Source organism: Cornus florida, unplaced genomic scaffold (genome assembly GCF_030987335.1).
Source record: "Cornus florida cultivar Cherokee Brave unplaced genomic scaffold, ASM3098733v1 CherokeeBrave_3.0.0_Hap2_Chr06, whole genome shotgun sequence".
Classification (NCBI taxonomy): Eukaryota; Viridiplantae; Streptophyta; class Magnoliopsida; order Cornales; family Cornaceae; genus Cornus; species Cornus florida.
The window spans coordinates 88,336,363-88,355,877 of record NW_026775576.1 but is presented as its reverse complement, the minus strand read 5'-3'; the positions used below and the strand labels follow the sequence as shown (position 1 = coordinate 88,355,877).

At 36.6% G+C, this 19,515-nt stretch overlaps 1 protein-coding gene across 2 annotated transcripts; it reads right to left on the bottom strand.

Annotated features, from left to right (window-relative positions):
* Positions 1-447: 447 nt before the first annotated feature.
* On the bottom strand, positions 448-18,819 carry LOC132312671 (proline--tRNA ligase, chloroplastic/mitochondrial). 2 transcript variants are annotated; one of them, XM_059811135.1, is made up of 12 exons: positions 18,389-18,819; positions 18,155-18,211; positions 15,714-15,824; positions 15,481-15,567; positions 15,271-15,384; positions 14,979-15,185; positions 14,808-14,858; positions 7,385-7,522; positions 4,249-4,410; positions 2,708-2,907; positions 1,559-1,642; positions 448-1,407 (listed from the first exon to the last, which is right to left on the bottom strand). In XM_059811135.1, the coding sequence occupies exons 1-12, from the start codon at positions 18,737-18,739 to the stop codon at positions 1,266-1,268; spliced, it is 1,704 nt and encodes a 567-aa protein (XP_059667118.1). In that variant the 5' UTR covers positions 18,740-18,819; the 3' UTR covers positions 448-1,265. The 2 variants fall into 2 exon arrangements, with proteins under 2 accessions (XP_059667118.1, XP_059667119.1); XM_059811136.1 differs by lacking the exon at positions 14,808-14,858 and having other exon boundaries at positions 18,389-18,818.
* Between the last annotated feature and the right edge of the window lie 696 nt (positions 18,820-19,515).

Genomic DNA, 19,515 nt, shown 5'->3' with positions numbered 1-19,515 from the left:
TGAAATAAATTAGAAAATAAAATCATGTTATTATTGTAATAATTTTTATATCATATATACCATTATTCATAGTATTTTCAAGATTACCGTATAAACTTGTGTTAAAAATGTCAAGACACGTATTTGAGGAGTGTCCAAAATAATAAAATTAATTTTTATTTATGGACGCGCATATGAAATGTCAAGACACATATATGAGGAGTGTCGGTATCCAACACGAGTATGGCTCATTTGTAAAAGTGTCCATGCTCCCTAAGTTCGAGGGCAATGTGAGAATTTTTGGCTAGAACTTGAAAAAGAAATATTGAATATCCAAATTGTGATTTTATATACCCACACAATTGTCATCCCTAATTGGGGGATCTCAAAACGCAAAATCTCTCAATTTAATACCGGAAAAAACTCACCTAGATTCCTCACTTTACTTTTTGTTTTTTTGGCAAGTCCTCTCAAGAATAAAGTGCATGTGCCATCCTCCATTGTCCCATGCCGTGTTGCTTTTATTCCACGGAGGGAACCCCACCACAATGACCAACCCAACCCCCAAAGGAGGGCGCCCAATCTTCATACCCCACCATGCCATCAAAAGTCAACAGATTCCTTTCGTGTCTAATCAGCTCAGCTTCTCCTCCTCATAAATATACTACAACTACTGTTTTTTTTTTCTAAATTACAAAAACATAAATCTGCTATGCAATAATTATTATTATAAATAAAAAAAAATTAAAATAAAAACAACAATGATAAAATGGCATCGTTCAGAACACATTAATAATGTATTATTTTCTAAAATTTCGGCTTGAATGGCATTACTTTACTGGTTTTCATTTCATATTGTCTTTCTGTGTCTCTGTGTCTGCAGATATGTTTTTAGTATTAAAAATGATTTTACTACTCAGAAACATTATTTAATTCCAGAGGAGATGAACCCTACATATATTAACAACACTAACACCACTTTCAATTAAAACTCTGCATTAAACATCATTGACTATCAGCAATTCAGCAAACGAAAATGCTCCCTCTATAAAGGTCCCCCCCCATCCTCTTCAAAATGTTTTTTACTTATAAAGGTCCTACACTACACAATAATGAAATATAAGCAACCAAACAACTAAAATTTTACAATTTGTGAGCTACAGCTTATCAAAATATATTAATCATACACTCGAAGAGAAGCAGCAGCCTTGAAAATTTTGATTACAAGTGCATGCCACGACGACCAAAGATGAATTCAATGCCAAACAAGGATGCATGTTTTGAGACTAATAAGATTTGGCAAAAATTGCAACTTCCTCGGCTGGATTGCCCGTCATTAAGCACGTTTTCGTCCCTTGGGGCTGCTCAAAGGGGAAACACCTAATGGTTGCCCCTGTTTCTTCTTTCACCTTTAATTCTTCTTCATCACTGTACCAACAAATGGGGCATGATCCGGGAGTTAAATGTTTTTGTGCTATAGTAAGAAGGACACGTCCGAGTCCAACCATATGTCTCCATATATATGCACGCATACATACATGTAAATAGATCGAATTATGAGAGGAGAGAGAATGCTTACCTTGCTGACCAAGGACCTCTTGCCCATTTGCCCTGAGAAATCGCCTCTTTGAGCTCATCATACGAGCTCACATCCACAATGTTACTGCAAAAATTCCCTAGTGTCAGCAAAATAGTGATATATAAACAAAATAAGGTAGCACAAAGGACTTAAAGCAAGGCAAACCAGCTGACAAAATTGTAGAGATGAAAGCTTTTCATATAGTCAGAGCATTATAATACAAATGCATAATTTGTAATTTACTAAAACCTACATACATGTTATGCTAAGCAAAAAAACACAATTTATAATTATAAACCAAGAGGAAAGACCCAAGCAAAAAAAGAAAAAAGAATGTCTTACAATTATAAACCAGCTAGAAACACAAAAGTTCATTATAATTATAACCAAAATGTAGATGACATCCTCATCCCCCAGAGAGAAAATACAGTGAAGCTCTTTTCAGAAACACAGGGAGCTAACTGACGGTCACTTCGTTACCAAGTAGCCACAAAATATTCTACTTCAATTTCAATCAAGCAATAATTTGAAGTTTATAGGTAACCATGGAGATTTTCACCTTAAATTTCATGGCATTCTTAATAGAAAAGTTCAAAACATTGCAAAGAGCATTCCAATTTTAGCAAATTCCATTAATTTGTCTTTGCTTGAGCAAAGAAATAAGGACTCTATAAACCCTTTCGTAAGAAATTTTACAATAGCTCTCAAGAGCCATACAGGCTATTACAAAATTAAGTCTGACATACTCAATTTTGTATCTTCAAACGTTAAACACAATGAACAAATAGCCCAATTTTCTCAGAAAAAATCTCTGGATGCTCCAACTGTCATGGCACCCCAACATGCAAGAAACTAAGGACAATAAATTAATATCTTAAAGTTCAAAATTCTACATAAAGATGTGAAAAAACCTAGCATGATCTATCATATAGAAATATCAAATCTGTTAAGTCAACTAAGTAATTAGACAGCCAGACAGGCACCTAGGGTCTATTATACAGTACTACATGCATTACATCAACATGATATTTCTAAAGACGTGATGTTTAATGGATAATTATTGTGAACAACAGAGCTCATGCATATTATGTCATTTTATACAACAGATCAGCTTAAACAAAGAAGAATTGTTAAAGCAGGAGACTGCACCTATCTCGAAATGATAATGCCCTTCCCAGAAGTGATGACTGGATCTCGTCCAACTTTTCTTTGACATAAGCTACCAAAACTGAAGATTCCATAGATATTCCAAATACTTTCCCTTGTTTTCCAGGAACATCTCTTCTTGATATGACCACACTCCCACTTGAAACATCACGAGGACCAATTTCAATCCTTAGAGGTACTCCCTGGAAAAAACAAAGAATGTTGCTTGTGATAACATATTGTCAAACAACATTTTTATCTCTCTAAAGAAACTCTGATTAGCAAACTGCTCTATTCATCGACAAACAAAACCTGATAATTATAGCAAAACAGATATAATGGTGTAGCATTTTTAAGGGTCATTGCTTCATGCAGTTGTAAAAGTTCAGCTGACAAGTGTAAGAAAGCTAGTTCAAGTCTGCAACAGTCACTTTTTGCAAAATAACATCAAAAGGTTGCATTTGTCTCCAGTCTTCCACTTGCAGCACCCAGCCTAGGTGGCCAGCACTAGTAATGGCCTCTACAACCACTTGTTACATATGTTAACCACCATCTACTCTAAAAGCTTAAGCTGTTAAAGAGGGTGTAACTTTAATATTTAAATCCTTCAACATGCCCCCTCACGTGTGGCCTTCTTTTGGTTCAACACATATTTTCAATTTTAATTATCAAGGTGACGGTGAGGTTTGAACTTGAGACCTTTGGCTGTAATACCATGTTAACCAACACCTACTCTAAAAGCTTAAGCTGTTAGAGAAAGTGTAACTTTAATATTTAAATCCTTCAACAGTATATATTCAAGAACCATTGCTTGGTGCAATGGTAAAAGCTTGTGCTGACAAGCAAAACCACTCCCCTCACAACTACAGTTCCAACACCCTAAGACAATCTTTAAGCAGCTTACTGCTTAGGGCTTGTATAGCATGATTCAATAGACGAAAATTAGTGCTTTCAACATTGCCGGACATTGCAGGGTGGTTCTTGGCACAAATATTTGAGAAGTTAGTACATCAATATACGCTTATGAATGAAGAAGTCAACATAATTACGGGCTGGTTTATGGCCTTCAACTTAAACTCACTGCTTATAGATGAAAACTAGTGCTGCAAAAAATAGGAAAAGACTAATAGGCAAACATATTGTGCCAAAAGCCGAAACCTGCTCAAAAAACTCAGGGACTGATTTTTCTGTGGTGAATACCAACAAATTTCACTGCTTAGGGCATGTATAGCATGATCGCAGAGATGAAAATTAGCGATTTTGACATTGCAGGGTGGTTCTTGGCACGAATATTTGAGAAGTTAGTACATCAATACACACTCGTAAATGACAAAGTCAGCATTATCACAGGCTAGCTTATGGCTTTCAACTGCTTATAGATGAAGAAATTAGTGCTGCAAAAAAATAGGAAAAGACTAATAGGCAAATGTTGTGTGCCAAAAGCTGCAACCAGCTCCAAAAACTTAGGGATTGATTTTGCTGTGGCGAAGACCAACAAATTTCAGCATAACTATGAAGTTTTGAATTTTAAGAGGGGTGCATACCTTCATTTCCCAGAAATTGAATTTCCATCCAGGCGTTCTCTGATCTGAGTCATCAATTTTGACTTTAATTCCTGCAGTTGTTAGAACTTCTTTCACAGATAATGCAGCACCAAGAACTCCTGTCTTCTCATCAGCCTTCTTGAAGATTGGGATAATTATCACCTGGAAATATGTGATAACACATTAAAAGGAATAGTAGTACCAAATATGAAGCCAAAATCAGCATTGAAGATGGGTAAATATCTACGAATATAAAAAAGTAAAATTTGAAATAGATTTAAATACATTATTGCATGGCAAGATAAAAATTTAAAAATAAATAAATAGATATGAGACCATGCCAGTAGGAGGAGGGCACGGGTCAATCTACAGGACAATTTCTATTAAATCTTGATTGGGACCTAAAACGGGCATAAATTATGAAATTTCAAAACCAAGCCTCAACTATGCCGGCTGTAGCAGTAAATGTCAAATTAAAGTTTGCATTTTGACACGGAGTACAATCATGCTAAAAATCAATTGAAGATTTAATGGAGAAATCAGTGAAGGAAAATCTTTCAGTAATTGATGTTGTTTCCTATTATTGAAGATTTGGTATTATAGAGGAATCATTGGAGAAAAATTCTCCTTGTTTCCTATTTTCTATCTCTTTCCATTCTCATAATTTCTTCTCATATATAAAGGAACCTCCACCATTGTATTGTGCATGAATTGAGAGGGTATCATAAAAGTGATGTAGCCCTTTGGGTTCTTTGTGCCGTGGATGTAGGCCCTAGTGGCTAAACCACGTAATATCTGTGTGTCTACTTGTTTTATTTATCTCTTCCCTTCCGTTTTTTGCTTTACAACATGGTATCATAGCCTAATTTATCTTCCTAGGTTTGGACCCCTATTTTGGGGTATTCCCTTGGCATCTGGAATGTTGCTAAGGGTTTCTTGGTGCTATTTGTGACTTGTTTGGGCTGCCGGTTTGTTCGGCAGTAATGTTCTTCGCCTTTGCCGTATCTCCGGTAGTTTTTATTGACTTATTTGGGCTGCCGGTGTGTTCGGTAGCATTGTCTTCTTCTTTGCCGTGTCTCCGGCAGTATTTATCGACTTGTTTAGGATGCCGGTATGTTCAGTAGCATTATCCTCGCCTTTGTCGTGTATCCGGCAGTTTTTATCGACTTGTTTGGGATGCCGGTGTGTCCGGTAGCATTGTTTTTCGTCTTCACTCTTCATCATTCACACTTGTTGCAACTTGTCGTCTCAATGGCAAGTTGGGCATTCATGCTCCAACTTGAGGGGGAGGATTGAAGATTCAATGGAGAAATCAGTGGAGGAAAATCTTTCAGTAATTGATGTTGTTTCCTATTATTGAAGATTTGGTGTTATAGAGGAATCAATGGAGAAAAATTCTCCTTGTTTCCTATTTCCTATCTCTTTCCATTCTCATAATTTCTTCTCCTATATAAAGGAGTCTCCACCATTGTATTGTGTATGAATTGAGAGGGTATTATAAAAGTGATGTAACCCTTTGGGCTCTTTATGCCGTGGATGTAGGCCATAGTGGTTAAACCATGTAATATCTGCGTGTTCTACTTGTTTTATTTATCTCTTCGCTTCCATTTTATGCTTTACAACAAAATCATATATTCTCTAGTAAATGCATATATTACAACAAATTAAGGAATCTATATAGTGACATCGATCCTTTTTTTTTTTTTTTTTTTTTTTTTCAATTCACAATAAATGAAATGAAATCAAACACCTTGTGTCCTTTGTTATATAAAGAACTCCACTGAGGCAAGTCAAAATAATCTTTATTTAGTGCAATGAAGCTAAAGAAAGTTAAGTAACAAGATTCTTACCAATCAAAAACCAATATATATATAGATATATATATTAACAAGCTTATCAGTGACAAGTTTTGGTAACACCCAAGTGTACCAGAACAGACAAAGCATAAGTTATTAGTGCATAATAAGTTGTTTCTTTTTTCTTTTCTTTTTCTTTTTCTTTTTTTTTTTTTTTTCTGCAAAGAAATAAGTTATTACTTAATATTTTAAAGCCTCATGCGCATATTGAGTGGCTAGCATAATGTAAGAAATCATTGTGATTGGACATCACTGTTTATAGCTGAAGATGGCTCAAAAAAATAAATAAATAACAAATTGATAATATTGATATCGTATTAAGAAATTATATTGAAATGATCCATCTAACACTGTACAGAAAACTGAAACACATGCTGAAGCATTATAAGATGACGATGAATGACATATCAATGATAAAAATTCTCAAAAGTGTAGGCTTATATTAAATCTGTCTCTACTAGACGGAAAGCCAATCATTACCAATAATGAAATGATACTAGAGTGACTTAGAAACCAGATACCAGATAATTAAGAATCATACTCACTAGGTTTGCTCATGACATACATAGTTTTTAGTCCAAATTCCATCATTTAGGTCCTTTTGTTTCCAGTGTTATAAAGAAGACAATCAAGTTTTTCAAATTTTTTGTTATTAATCAAATGAGACTTAGATTTAGTTAATTTTGGGTAGTTTATCTTCCCTTGGTATTCCGGTTCATATTCTAAATTTTTTTCTTAATTTTTAGAGATAATGCTAAATAGGATTGTTTTCAGTATTCATTCTGCTTTTAAGAATTTCTTTACTAATGTATAATTGTATATAAATGTACTGCACAGCAGATTTACAGAGACATTAATAGTATTTCAATTTTTCTCCAACTTGTGATTGCCAATTACTTAATATAATTCTCAATTTAGCTTATATTTCATCAATAATACTAAAAAATACACTCATAAGAGTTTTTATATTTATGTTACTTATGTAACAAACAAATAAAACATATTAGCATAACTTACACAAATAATATATATATATATATATATATACACAAAATTGTATAAAAATAAAAAGGATTATATAAATTCCTAAATCACAAGTAAAACAAAAAATTATATTCAAATATCTTTCCAACTGCTATATGACAGAAGAAATTTCTAGTTCAAACTCAAGCAAAAGACATACCAACTGATTCTAAAGGCATTAAGGAGATAGCTACTAAAAAATACCAAGTAACCGTTAACTTGAGCAAACTTTTGGGGAGCAAGAGACATCTAGATACCTGTACCGGTGCAACCTTTGGGGGAAGCATTAAACCAGCATCATCCCCATGGGTCATGATGATACCACCAATAAAACGGGTGCTGATAGCCCATGATGTCTGCCATACATACTGCCGTTGTCCATTTTCATCACTAAACTGTATAACCACACAATTTAGTAAAATTCCATACTCATCAATTTTCTACATAAATCAGACATATGAAAACTACAAGCCAAATAAAAAAAGTAGTGTGAATAAATCTAAAAACTTTCTAAACATAAGGATGGAAAGAGGCATTGGACAAACCGTGGAGAAAGAAGCTCGAAACTCACAATTTTATGGAACATTTTGACTTAATTTATAATGAAATTGTGAGTTATGTTTTTGCTTGTATTGTAGTGTTAGCCACTAGGTGGAATGTTCTGTCAATTTGCATTGTTGAACTGAATGGAAAGACAACAAAAAGAACCAGCAAAAAAAATTTACCATGTTTGTGAAACACTTAAACATGAGGCGAAGTGTTTGTTTCTAATTCTTGTGCGCTATAGGAAAGTGTACAATGCAAGGGCAACTTTAATGCACATTCACCACTAAGATATATAAAATATAAATGTGTGTATATATATACTGGACTACTAGTGGTTTTCTCTTTTCTCGGTGTATGCTGCTTGTCCAAGGCCATATTCCCTGTTTAATGATAAACCATAATTGCTGTGGGAAAAATTAATAAAACAGGGAAAAGCAACGAATAATGACACAAGAAGAAAGTAACAAAATAAATAAATAAAATTAACACGAAATGCTTTTATGAAGAGGCACCCCTTGAAATAGCTCAGTAACTTTTGGGATGTGTTCCCCTTTTGAAGGCTTTCTAATACGTTATTAGTATAAAATAAAAAAGAAAGAAAGAAATATAGCTCAGTAAAATAATATAGCAGAACATTGCGTACTGTATGGTTGTGGACGCAATGGGTCTGTTAAGAAGGAGAATAACACGAAATTCCTAATTGATTAGTACCATGGCAAAGTTAGCAACAAAACATAAGGATAATGTGTTTTGATCAGATATGGGAAGGGACTGGGTGGTTGATAATATAGGAGTCACTAGCGAGTTGTTGGGTGTCTCATTAGATGGTAATAATGACCAGACTTTATCTATTCTTCAAGCTATAGTGGAAAGAAGAGAGACTGCAGTGACTAATGAGGTTATGAACACTAGGCCTTTATCGTTCTGGAAAGGGGCACAGGAGGTTAAGAATCTTATCTCTTATGTTAACTATGAGGAGAAGAAAGGGGTGGTGAAGGAAAGGGAAGGAATAGAAGTAGGAGTTTAAAGAAAGGGGGAGGGGAGATAACCTTATTTGGTTTTTAATGAAGCTACGAATTATTACTAGGAATGTTCGTGGTGTAAATGACCCGAAGAAGAGGGTGGTGAAGGTAGCTTTAAGGAAATGGGGGCCCAGGTTGTTTGTTTGCAAGAAACCAAGTTGGCATCCATTTCTGATAGGGTGGTTAAGAGTTTATGGGGAGGAAGGTTTGTAGATTGGGAGGCTTTGGATGCTATAGGTACTTCGGGTGGAGTTTTAGTTATGTGGGACAGCAGATGGTTGTCAAGAATGGATGTGTGGATGGGGAGATTTTTTGTTTCCTGTGAGTTTAAGATGGAAGAGGATAATTTTAAATGAGTTTTTTTTGGGGTCTATGGACCAGTTGTTGATAATGAGAGACCTATTTTATGGGAGGAGCTTTGCCATGTTCAAGGATTTTGGTCTCTCCCTTGGTGTTTGGGTAGGGATTTTAATTCTGTCAGGTCCCCGTTAGAGAGGCCTACAGGGGGAAGGAGGTCCTCAGAAATGGATCAGTTTTCTGACTTCATTGATGAGCATCTTCTCATTCATCTACCAATGGAAGGTGCAGCCTAAACTTGGTCTAATGGCGGGGATCCAATCATAGTTGTTAAAGGCTTAAGGCGCACAAAAGCGCAAAGGCCTCCTGGTAGGGCTGCAAATGAGCCGAGCCGAGCCGAGCTTTAGGCTGTTCGGGCTCGGCTCGTTTGTTTATGGGATCAGCTCGAGCTCGGGCTCAGCTCGTGACGAGCTCAAAAATTTGAGCTCGGGCTCGGGCTCAGGCTCGTCTTGATTTTAAAAGCTCGGGCTCAGCTCGTTTAACAAAAATAAAATAAAAAAAAAAATTCAAAATTAATTAGTATTCTACAGGCCACAATACCTTTTTCCATTGCTTTATCAATTATCACATAAGCAAAAAGAAAAAGAGCAAAAAAAAAAAAAAGGTGCACTAGTGCAAGCTTTTATGTTTCAAGAACAAATTAAGAGTTAATTTCGAAAAAAGAAAAAAGGACAAAATTGAGCATGAGTGCATTATGCATTTTCTATGAAAATACAACACATCAAAAAGTTATAAATTCCCATGATAATAATATCTATAGAACCACTGAAACATTGTATATATTAAGTAGAAAAAGAAATCACAGAGGAAAATAAGTTGGAGATAAATTAATTTAGCTACCTCTGGCCATTGAGCATTAGTCTCCATAAATTTAGAAGAAGCAGAAGAAAAGGCTAAACAAAATTGTCTGCAACTGCCTAAAGAATGTTTTGAGGTTGTCCAGATCCATGGAATTAAAGTGAAAATAAAGTTTTGCCAAAAAATTAATTGATGCAGTACCTAATTGATGGCGAGGACAGAGGATGGCCAACGATGATGACGAGGATGGAGGGACAGCGGCACAGACGACGGCGGGAAACGGACGACGTCCATGGCGAAGACAGAGGACCGCGGCCGACGATGACGATGACAGACGATGCGTTCAGATCTGAGAGAGAGAGTTATGGCAATTGAGTTGATTAGAGAGAGACAGAGAGGTAGTTGTGTAGATGGAAGGGTTGTCGTCGCCAGTGGAGTTGATTCGTAACTCGTGAGTGAGTGATAGAGAGAGAGAGACTGACGATGTTGTGGAGAAGAGGCAGATCTGAATGGTGGGGTGTAGTTTTAGGGTTTTTTGATATCTTACAAAATCAACGGATGAGATGGGTTCTAATTTAATGGGTGAGACGAAATCTTATTTGGGCTATGGATCTATGGTGGATTTTCTTTGGGCTAGTGAGTTATAATGCTTGGGCCATATTAATGAAAAATATGAGCTGGGCCAAACTTAAAAATAATATGGACTAAACATTTTAAATGTACAATAAAAACAAATGGGCCTGACATATATAGAATGGGCCTGATATATATGACGAGCCTGATACGAGCTTTGTTCACGAGCCTTAACAAGCCTTAACGAGCCCATGTTCACGAGCCTATGCGAGCCGAGCCCAACGTTGCTCAGGCTCGGCTCGTTTAGTAAACGAGCCTAGAAATTGGGCTCGAGCTCGGCTCGTTTGCTTAATGAACGAGCCCGAGCCGAGCCCGAGCTGTTTATGAATAGCTCGGTTCATTTGCAGCCCTACCTCCTGGAGCCTGAGGCGCAAGGCGAGGCGCGCGCCCGACTGAAGCAAGGCGCGCGTTGAAAAAAAAAAAAAAACCCACCCAATAAAGATGCAATATTATATATAAAGATGTAAAAGTCAACTAAATCAATTATTTAAGTTCAATATTCAAATTATTTAACTTTTATATATATATTGTAATTCAACTACACAACTATGGAAAAAAAAACCATCTGAATATTGCAATTTGATTGAATTTATTTAATTTTTAGTGATTCAATAATTTCAATGAACACTTGAATTTTATAAATTGATATATGTAGGGAAGCACTTATATTCTCTAGTCAACCAGTTTTTCTTAATGACTGCAAATTTATTTATTTATTTTTTTTTAAATTATATTTTCCTCAAAAGATATAACAAAACTAATATGGTAAGAAAAATAAAAATTTCAATTACACAATTTGAAAAATAATGTTCAATTGATTAATTTGATTTATAATTTTTTAAAATTTCAGTTACACAATTTTAGTTTGGCTACAAAGTACAAACACGTGTGTGATCAATATATATATTAAATGTGTCCTTATGAAATACAAAACAAAAGTCCAAAGGCATGCAGAATTACACACCCAAAATTGGGAACCAAAAAAGATAGAGAAAAGAAAAGAATTCTGCCGAGACTCCAGAGAGAAGAGAGAAGAAGAAGAAAAGAAGAAGAGAGAGAAAAAGATGCCGAGAAAAGAGAGAAGAAGAACATACTGTGAGTCGGCAGATCCGGCACTGTGACTCGGCAGATCCGAGATTGCTTCGCCTTAGCTGCAGTTTGCAAGCCCTAGCCCCTCTTTCCTTTTGCTCTTTTGCTTTTCTTTTATTTTTTTATGTTTTGTAAGTTTTGTAAAGTTATAGAAAAAGTAATAATAAAATAATACTTACCAAAAATAACAATAATAAACAATACGAACCAAAAACAATACCAAAACAAGTAAAAAAAAAAAGCCTTTTCAAGCAGGCGCGCCTTTTATGCACTTGTGGCCTTGCGCCTTCATAGCAGAGGCGCGCACCCGAAGGAGAAATTCCTGAATGTTGTTCAGTCGGTTTTAGCAAGGGTCATCTCTGATCATGTTCCTTTGGTTTTGGATTGTGGGGGTTTGTGTTCTCGAAGAACCCCATTCCGATTTGAGAATATGTGGTTGAGAGCGGAGGACTTCCAAGGGAAAGTTCGTTCTTGGTGGGAGGGAGCAATAGTTACAGGTGCGCCCAGCTTCATGTTAACAAAAAAGTTAAAAGCTCTCAAATTCAATCTTAAGCAATGGAATAAGAATGTTTTTGGGAATCTTGAATGGAGGAAGAATGGAGTCCTTGCTGAATTTTCCGAGATTGATCGTTTTGAGGAGGCGGGCGGGGATGTGGAATCTCTATATACTAGGAGAGCTTCCTGTCAGGCAGTTCTTGCTGAGATTGCTAGCATGGAGGAGATTTCATAGTGACAAAAATCCCAGGCTCTTTAGTTGAAAGAGGGAGATCGTAACACAAAAAAATTTCACAGACTACCTAATGCTCATAGAAGGAGTAACCATATAGGACGTATTCGGGTGGAAGGTGTGGAGTTGTGGAGGAAGGAAGAGGTGCGTAATGGGATCGTTTCTTTCTATCAGAAGCTTTACATAGAGTCATTAGCTTGGCGACCCAAACTCGATGGTCTCCCTTTGGAGGCCATTTCTGAGTTGGATAGAGATGGACTTGAGATTCCTTTTACTGAAGAAGAAGTTCTAAAGGCTTCATCAAGTTGTAATGGGGACAAAGCTCTGGGGCCTAACAAGTTTACTATACGTTTTCTGATGGAAAGTTGGGTGGTAGTGAGAAATGAGGTGATTGGTACCTTTCAGGAGTTTCATTCTACTAGCGTCTTTGAGAAGTCGCTAAATGCCTCATTCATTGCCCTCATCAGGGAGGCGTTTCTGACATTAAGGATTTTAGACCAATTAGCTTAGTGGGTTATATTTACAAACTCATAGCTAAGGTGCTTGCTCTTAGGATGAAGGAAGTTATGGATGGCATTATCTCAGATTCCCAGAATGCTTTTGTTGGAGGACAGCAAATTCTTGATTCAGTTCTTACCGCAGGCGAATGTGTGGATTCAAGATTGCGAAGTGGTGTTCCTGAAGTTTTATGCAAACTTAATATTGAGAAAGCATATGATCATGTGAATTGGAATTTCCTACTCTACTTGTTACAAAGAATAGGGTTTGGAAGTAGGTGGAGGAAATGGATTGAGACTTGTCTTTCGTCTGTCAAGTTCTCAATTCTTGTGAATGGTTCTCCTGCTGGTTTTTTTGGGTACACTAGGGGTATAAGACAAGGCGATCATTTGTCATCTTTCCTATTTCTAATTATTATGGAAGGCTTAAGCAGACTTATGCGAAAGGTAGAGGATCTTGGTCTCTTCAAGGGATTCAGGGTGGGAAGAGATGTAGACCATCAGGTGGAGATCTCTCATTTACTTTTTGCAGATGACACCCTGGTTCTGTGATGCAGATGTGTCTCAACTCAGATATTTGAAGTGCATCCTAGCTTGTTTTCAGGCGGTTTCCGGGTTGAAGGTAAATGTGGCTAAGAGTGCTTGTCCCGGTTGGGAATGTTCAGGATATCTCTTCTTTAACTGCAGTACTTGGGTGTAGGTTGAGTTCCTTTCTTATTCCTTATTTGGGTTTGTCCCTAGGGATCTCTTCCAAGATAGTGGGGAGTTGGGATTCTGTGATTGACAAGTATGCAAAGAGGTTGGCAGGATGGAAGAAGCAATACTTGTCTAAGGGGGGTAAAGTAACTCTTATCAAGAGCACTTTATCGAGCCTCCCCACATATATTCTATCTATGTCCCAAATTCCATGCTCCGTTGCTGATAGGATTGAAAAAATTCAAAGGGATTTCTTTTGGGCGGAAGGGGCGAAGAGTTCAAGTAGATGGGAGCAAGTTTGCAAGCCCATGAAGTTAGGTGATCTTGGTATTAGACGATTGATTCCTTTTAATCAAGCTCTCCTGGGAAAATGGTTTAGAAGATGCGGGAAGGAAAGACATCGTCCTTGGCGAAGGTTAGTCTCATGTCGGTATGGGGAAGACGTTGGCAGTTAGACTACCCGTCTGGTTTCTCTTATGGGAGGAGTTGGGGCGTGGAAGTCCATTCGGAAGTGATGGGATGCCTTTTCCTCACATATCAGATTCAAAGTTCATGATGGTCGTTGCGTCCGTTTTTGGGAAGATCTTTGGTGTGGGGATCAGCCATTATTTCATACATTTCCCAAATTATACAGTATTGCAGTTGATAAACATGCCTACGTAGCTGACTGTTATCGGCTTGATAGTAGTGGGATTATATGGGACGTGCATTTTCGGTGTTCATTTCAGGATTGGTAGTTGGACGAGGTAAGTGTTTTTCTGGACCAATTGTATCGGCAGGAAGGAATTGGCAGGGGTTATATTTGAGTAGGGGTGTATGCGATTATTGGAGAATTGTCCCACATTGCGTTTGGTGGTGCATCTGGAAAGAGAGAAATAGTAAAATGTTCGAAGGGAAGGCGGTAACATTTAGCAACCAAAAAATCGGAGTCGTTTACGGCGACGCTAAAACTTTTTATTATTCGTTTTCTTTTTAGTTATGTGAAGAGGAGTTCATGCTCCTCTTCTGTTGATTTAATTACTTTTTTGGATTCTTTGGGGCCTTAGCCCCTGGTTCCACTAATGCCTATGGGACGAGTTCCCCTTTTGAACGCCTTTTTTAATTCATTATTACTTATCAAAAAAAAAAATATGTGTTTTTATCATTTCACTGTTCACGATTCAAACAAGATAAAGGGCACATTTCATGAAAATAGTGTGAACTTCAATTTGTTCCATTTCCTGAAAGTGAGCAAACAGTTACTTAACTAAGAAAGATGCCAGCTCAGTTGGGATGAAAGCATTCAAAGAAATTCCTTGTTTAAGAGTGTGTTTACCATCTTTAGTAGTTCCCAACACTGTCTTTCCACTTGCAAAGTGATAACTCTCTTTACATTAAGAAAATAAAAGCAAAATAAATAGGAATCTGACTAAATAAATGCATGGACTGAAAAATAGTGGTGTTCTGAAGTAAACTAAGCAGAAAACTATGGTAGTATGTCAAAGACCTGTGTTCCAAAAGCACGAGAGAAGTTCTGCCCGAGGTTGTGGCTGGTTCCAGCCTGCAAAGCCTTGCGATCACCCATCATAGCTTCAATTGTATAGGTCTTAGAAGCACCAGCAAATGTCTCCACCTTTGATTTTCTACCTGCAACAACAGGTATTGCAGCTTGCTCATAAGCAAATTTTGTATAGACATCAATCATCTGTAATGCCTGCATTACATCCGAATCAATCCGTTAAATGAATATAATAAAGCCTGACAACTTTTAGGAGTGCTCAAGAAAATAAGATGCGAACCTCTTTCTCTGCCTCCTCTAGAGTGGCATGAGCAGTGTGGCCCTCTTGCCAAAGAAATTCAAGAGTCCTCACAAATGGTTTGGTCCGCATCTCCCATCTTGTCACATTTGCCCACTGAAACAGATGAGTTTTAAACAGCAAATATACAAACAGCAAGTGAAACCACTCTATGAGTTGAGAGAATCAAAATGACATGATATACCAATGCACCTGATTGATCATGAGAGGAAGATCACGATAACTATGAATCCACTGAGTAAACATGTGATTCACAATGGTTTCACTAGTAGGTCGAACCTGCCAGAACCTCAAGAAGTGCACAATCAAAGCCAAAACTCAGGTCATAGTTTCACATGAATTGAAACAGAATTTTTGCTATAACATGGTCATACAATAAGAAATGAAAAAATTAAATGTTTGTAATAGTTGAGTGAAAATTGTACCACAAGTTTTTCCTCAAGTTCCTTTCCTCCTCCAATTGTCACTAGGGCTAATTCTGGACTGAAACCCTCAACATGGCTTGCTTCTTTCTCTATGAACGAATATGGTATAAACTGCAGCATTAGGATGCACATTAAAAAACTGAAATGCAATGTAGAGGAAACACTACCAAAGAGGGATATACTCAATCAATATAATGCAATCTCATACGAGAATATGTACTATTTGTTTTCAGTTGAACTTGTATCACTACTTCTTAGGTTGGCAAGTCTACTCCATGTTAGGAAATTGAGTCATGTGTTGGCATATTCCTCATCAAAACATAAATGTAATCATGTCCCAGTGCCATTGAGTTAATCACTGAACTTCAGATGAAGACATGGTGGATACAGCACGCAAAGATGATGCATATTCAATCACTTGAATAGGCTACAGGTGTTGAACTTAGATTGACTTTAGGTAGCCTATTTTACATATGGGTTGGGATAAAAATAAGTTTTATGATGAATTTTCAACAATTAGGTTCATGCATTATAGCTTTACGAGCTGACAGCTTGATGGCTCTTGCCATGGTTCTCAAATTTCAAAGTTTTCATAAACTTATTTGGAATAAAAATTTTATGTTCTTATAATGCATGGTTTTGAAAAACGAAATCTAAATTATTAGTGTTGAAAATTTTCAATTTAGGCATTCTGAAGAGTTTTGGGTCTAATTTTTTGCAAGTGTTGAAAATTTTCAATTTAGGCATTCTAAAGTGTTTTGGATTGATCGGTGTACTCGAATAGCTTAGTTAATCATTCCGTCCATTTAAGGATCCATGGATGGATCGATCGAACATGGACTTGGATCGATTGATGCTTCGATCAGAAAAACTCCATAATGTTATTATCAGGTGAACACAATCATGGATGGATCGAGCTATGGATGGATTGATCAGGTTGATCGATCGGAGTGTAGGACAAGATTTTCCAAGACAGTGTTTTAGAAGGTTCAAACTAAAAAAAACATTGTGGACTTTTTCTTTGTCTACAAATATGAGTTTAGGGCTTTCTAGAACAGTGTTTAAGGTACCGGTCTACCTTTGTCCAAGTGGCTTTGGGTCTTAACTCCCAAACCCTAGGTCAAGGTTTCGAGACTGGTAGTGAGAGAATAAAGGGAAAAAAATATAAGTTTAGGTCAGACTAAACATATTCTCTAACAACTCCCTTAGGGTTTGAACATTCATATACATTGCTGAGAGATTTGTGAGAATATCAAGAGTGGGAATTGGGTTTTACATATCTTTACACTCTTGGGTTTTTATTTTTATATATTCAATTTAGGAACCATATAGATTATGTTTTGGTGATTGAATATACATCAAAGAAGAAGGTTGAGAAATCAGCTTGTTAAATAATCAACTGAATGATTCAACAGAGCGAATAAACGGTGACCGGTCAATAGAGTTCGAGCGCACAAAACGTTGTAGATGGAGTAGTTGATGAGTTGGAGATCTTCAATGGCATTGACGATTTGGTATTAGCTGTGTATAAAGATCAACTAGGAGTTCGAAGGTATTGAACTGTGACCTAGGTTGTATATTTATTTCACTATAATCTAACAAATCAGGATAATCTTGTGCGTTTCATATCCGATTACTACTGTCAGTCAGATCAATCTATATCAATTGAAAAAAAACTCATCACTCCAAACTGAAAAAGAAGAATTTGCTAGCCCCTTCAGGATAGTAAGTGTCAAACTTAAGAATAGTTCAGCCATGGCATTGCAATCCAGATGAATAGATAAATAATAAATAAATCACATGGGATTAAGTAAAATCCAGTTAAGTGTTTTCACAATTCAAATAAAAAAAAAAAAGTGCACAATTACAATGATTGGACACCAACTTAATTTTTATTTTTTTGTGGGTGTTTGGTAAGGAAAATTTTGACCATACATTTGAAGAGTCGGTGAATTTTTGAAAAAAAAATTATGTCATACATCATTCATAAATGGGTTGGCCTTTTTAGTGGTCAACTTTTATCTCCTTGTCCATGGAACACACAAAGCATTGAAAGGAAACACAACAGGAGGGAGGGATCCACAAGAGGAGCTCTTCCTTCTACTTCCAACTTCCAAGGAGAAGGGAAAGAGACTGATGCTACTATAATTGGGAGCATTTTCCATTTTCCAAACATGCCAACAACTTTAATACATTGATAGCCACCAATTTTGGATGAATAGCTTGCAGAGTTCATTAAATTCAGAGAATTCTGCACAATATATTAGAAAAAGATAAATATGCTTGACTTAATTAATTAAACGCGTATACAATTTTACTTGAGCTTTTAGTTTCTCTTTCATTTTGTCAAATCAGAAATATCAATAACTGATCCATTCAATTTATGAAAGAAGAACCACAACTACAAACAACTTTAGGAAAGAGAGATTTAAAGAACATACCTGTGGGAAATACATGTTACTATGACCAGTCTCCTTAAATTTGGCATTCAAATAATCCTGCAAAATTCAACAGACGATAAACAACCAAATAGGAAACGAACTAAAGTGCTTCAAACAGATATAAACTTCAAATGTTACAAATATCATCCAAATTTCAACCCACCAGGAAGTTGAATAACATAAACATACTGATCACAGAATTTCTCAGAATTCAAATAAGATTCAAAACCTTACCTGAATAGCTTCCCAAATGGCATAACCGTAGGGTCGAATGACCATAGTACCCCGCACGGGACCGTAATCGGCGAGCTCAGCGCTATCGATGACGTCGAGGTACCAAGCATTGAAGTCCTGAGACCGAGGCGTTACGGCTCGGTCTTGGACTCGGGACTTCTGGTTGGCGACTCGGTCCTCGACCTCCGGAGGACTCTCTTTCTCGGTAGTACTCTGGGCAGAGAAATTCGCTGTTGAGAGCGGCCGGAGAGGAAGTCGCAGGTGGTGGTTCCGCCGGAAAATCGACGGCGACCGGGCGGAGGAGGAGGAGGCTATAATGTAAGAGAGAGAAGATAGTCTCAGAGCTCCCATTGATGTGTAGTGAGTGCGAATTTGAGAGTTCCGAGTATTTAGGTACAAAATAGATGAGGTTTAGACGAAGGAATGGTGGAGTTAAGATCTGCATATTATGTGATGGAGGTTCACTTTTTATTGGCCGAATGATTGACAGTGGTGGTATTAAACGGTCCTGATCTGAGTGAAATAGAATTTTTGATACAAATGGTTCAGGTCATGATAGGAAAATGGGCTGCATCCAAGACCCAAAATTGGTTTTGTTAACCCAAAGAAAAATGCTTTGTAAGCCCAATACTTCGGCACAGAAGTTTTGGGATGCTTTCAGTTGAAGTATTGGGCCTATCTATCGTTGTCAATATCCATATGCTAAATAATTAATTTTTTTGTACTAAAATCGTGTATTCTACACAAGACTCAAGAGTTTTTGAATTGAATTTAGATGAGATAAATTATTGTTTAACTTATAATGCAATATTATTAAATAACTAAAACTGAAAAAAATCTATATAAAAAAACAGATTATATATCAATTATGGAATAAATTTATAATTACAAAATTTCACTCCTATTTACTAATGGTTCAGAACATATTAGGTAGATGGGCTTCGCACCGGCCCAAATTTCATTCATAGAGCTATAATCTTTCTGGCTTTCTCAGTTGATTTTTCTCGTACTTTACACCTTTAGACTTTAGTGACATTCATCTTTCTTGCCCTATTTAGAATTTGAAAAAATTAATTAAAAATTTAAATTAAATTTCTTCCAATCTCAATTTTAAAATGTCAATTTAG

Excerpts from the sequence above, each read along its gene's own strand:
- LOC132312671 (XM_059811135.1), bottom strand. The coding sequence starts at position 18,739 with ATGGGAGCTCTGAGACTATCTTCTCTCTCTTACATTATAGCCTCCTCC. Across the intron at positions 18,212-18,388 it reads CCATTTGGGAAGCTATTCAG|GATTATTTGAATGCCAAATT; the intron begins GTAAGGTTTTGA and ends TGAATTTTGCAG. Across the intron at positions 14,859-14,978 it reads CTCGTGCTTTTGGAACACAG|AGAGTTATCACTTTGCAAGT; the intron begins GTCTTTGACATA and ends CTTAATGTAAAG.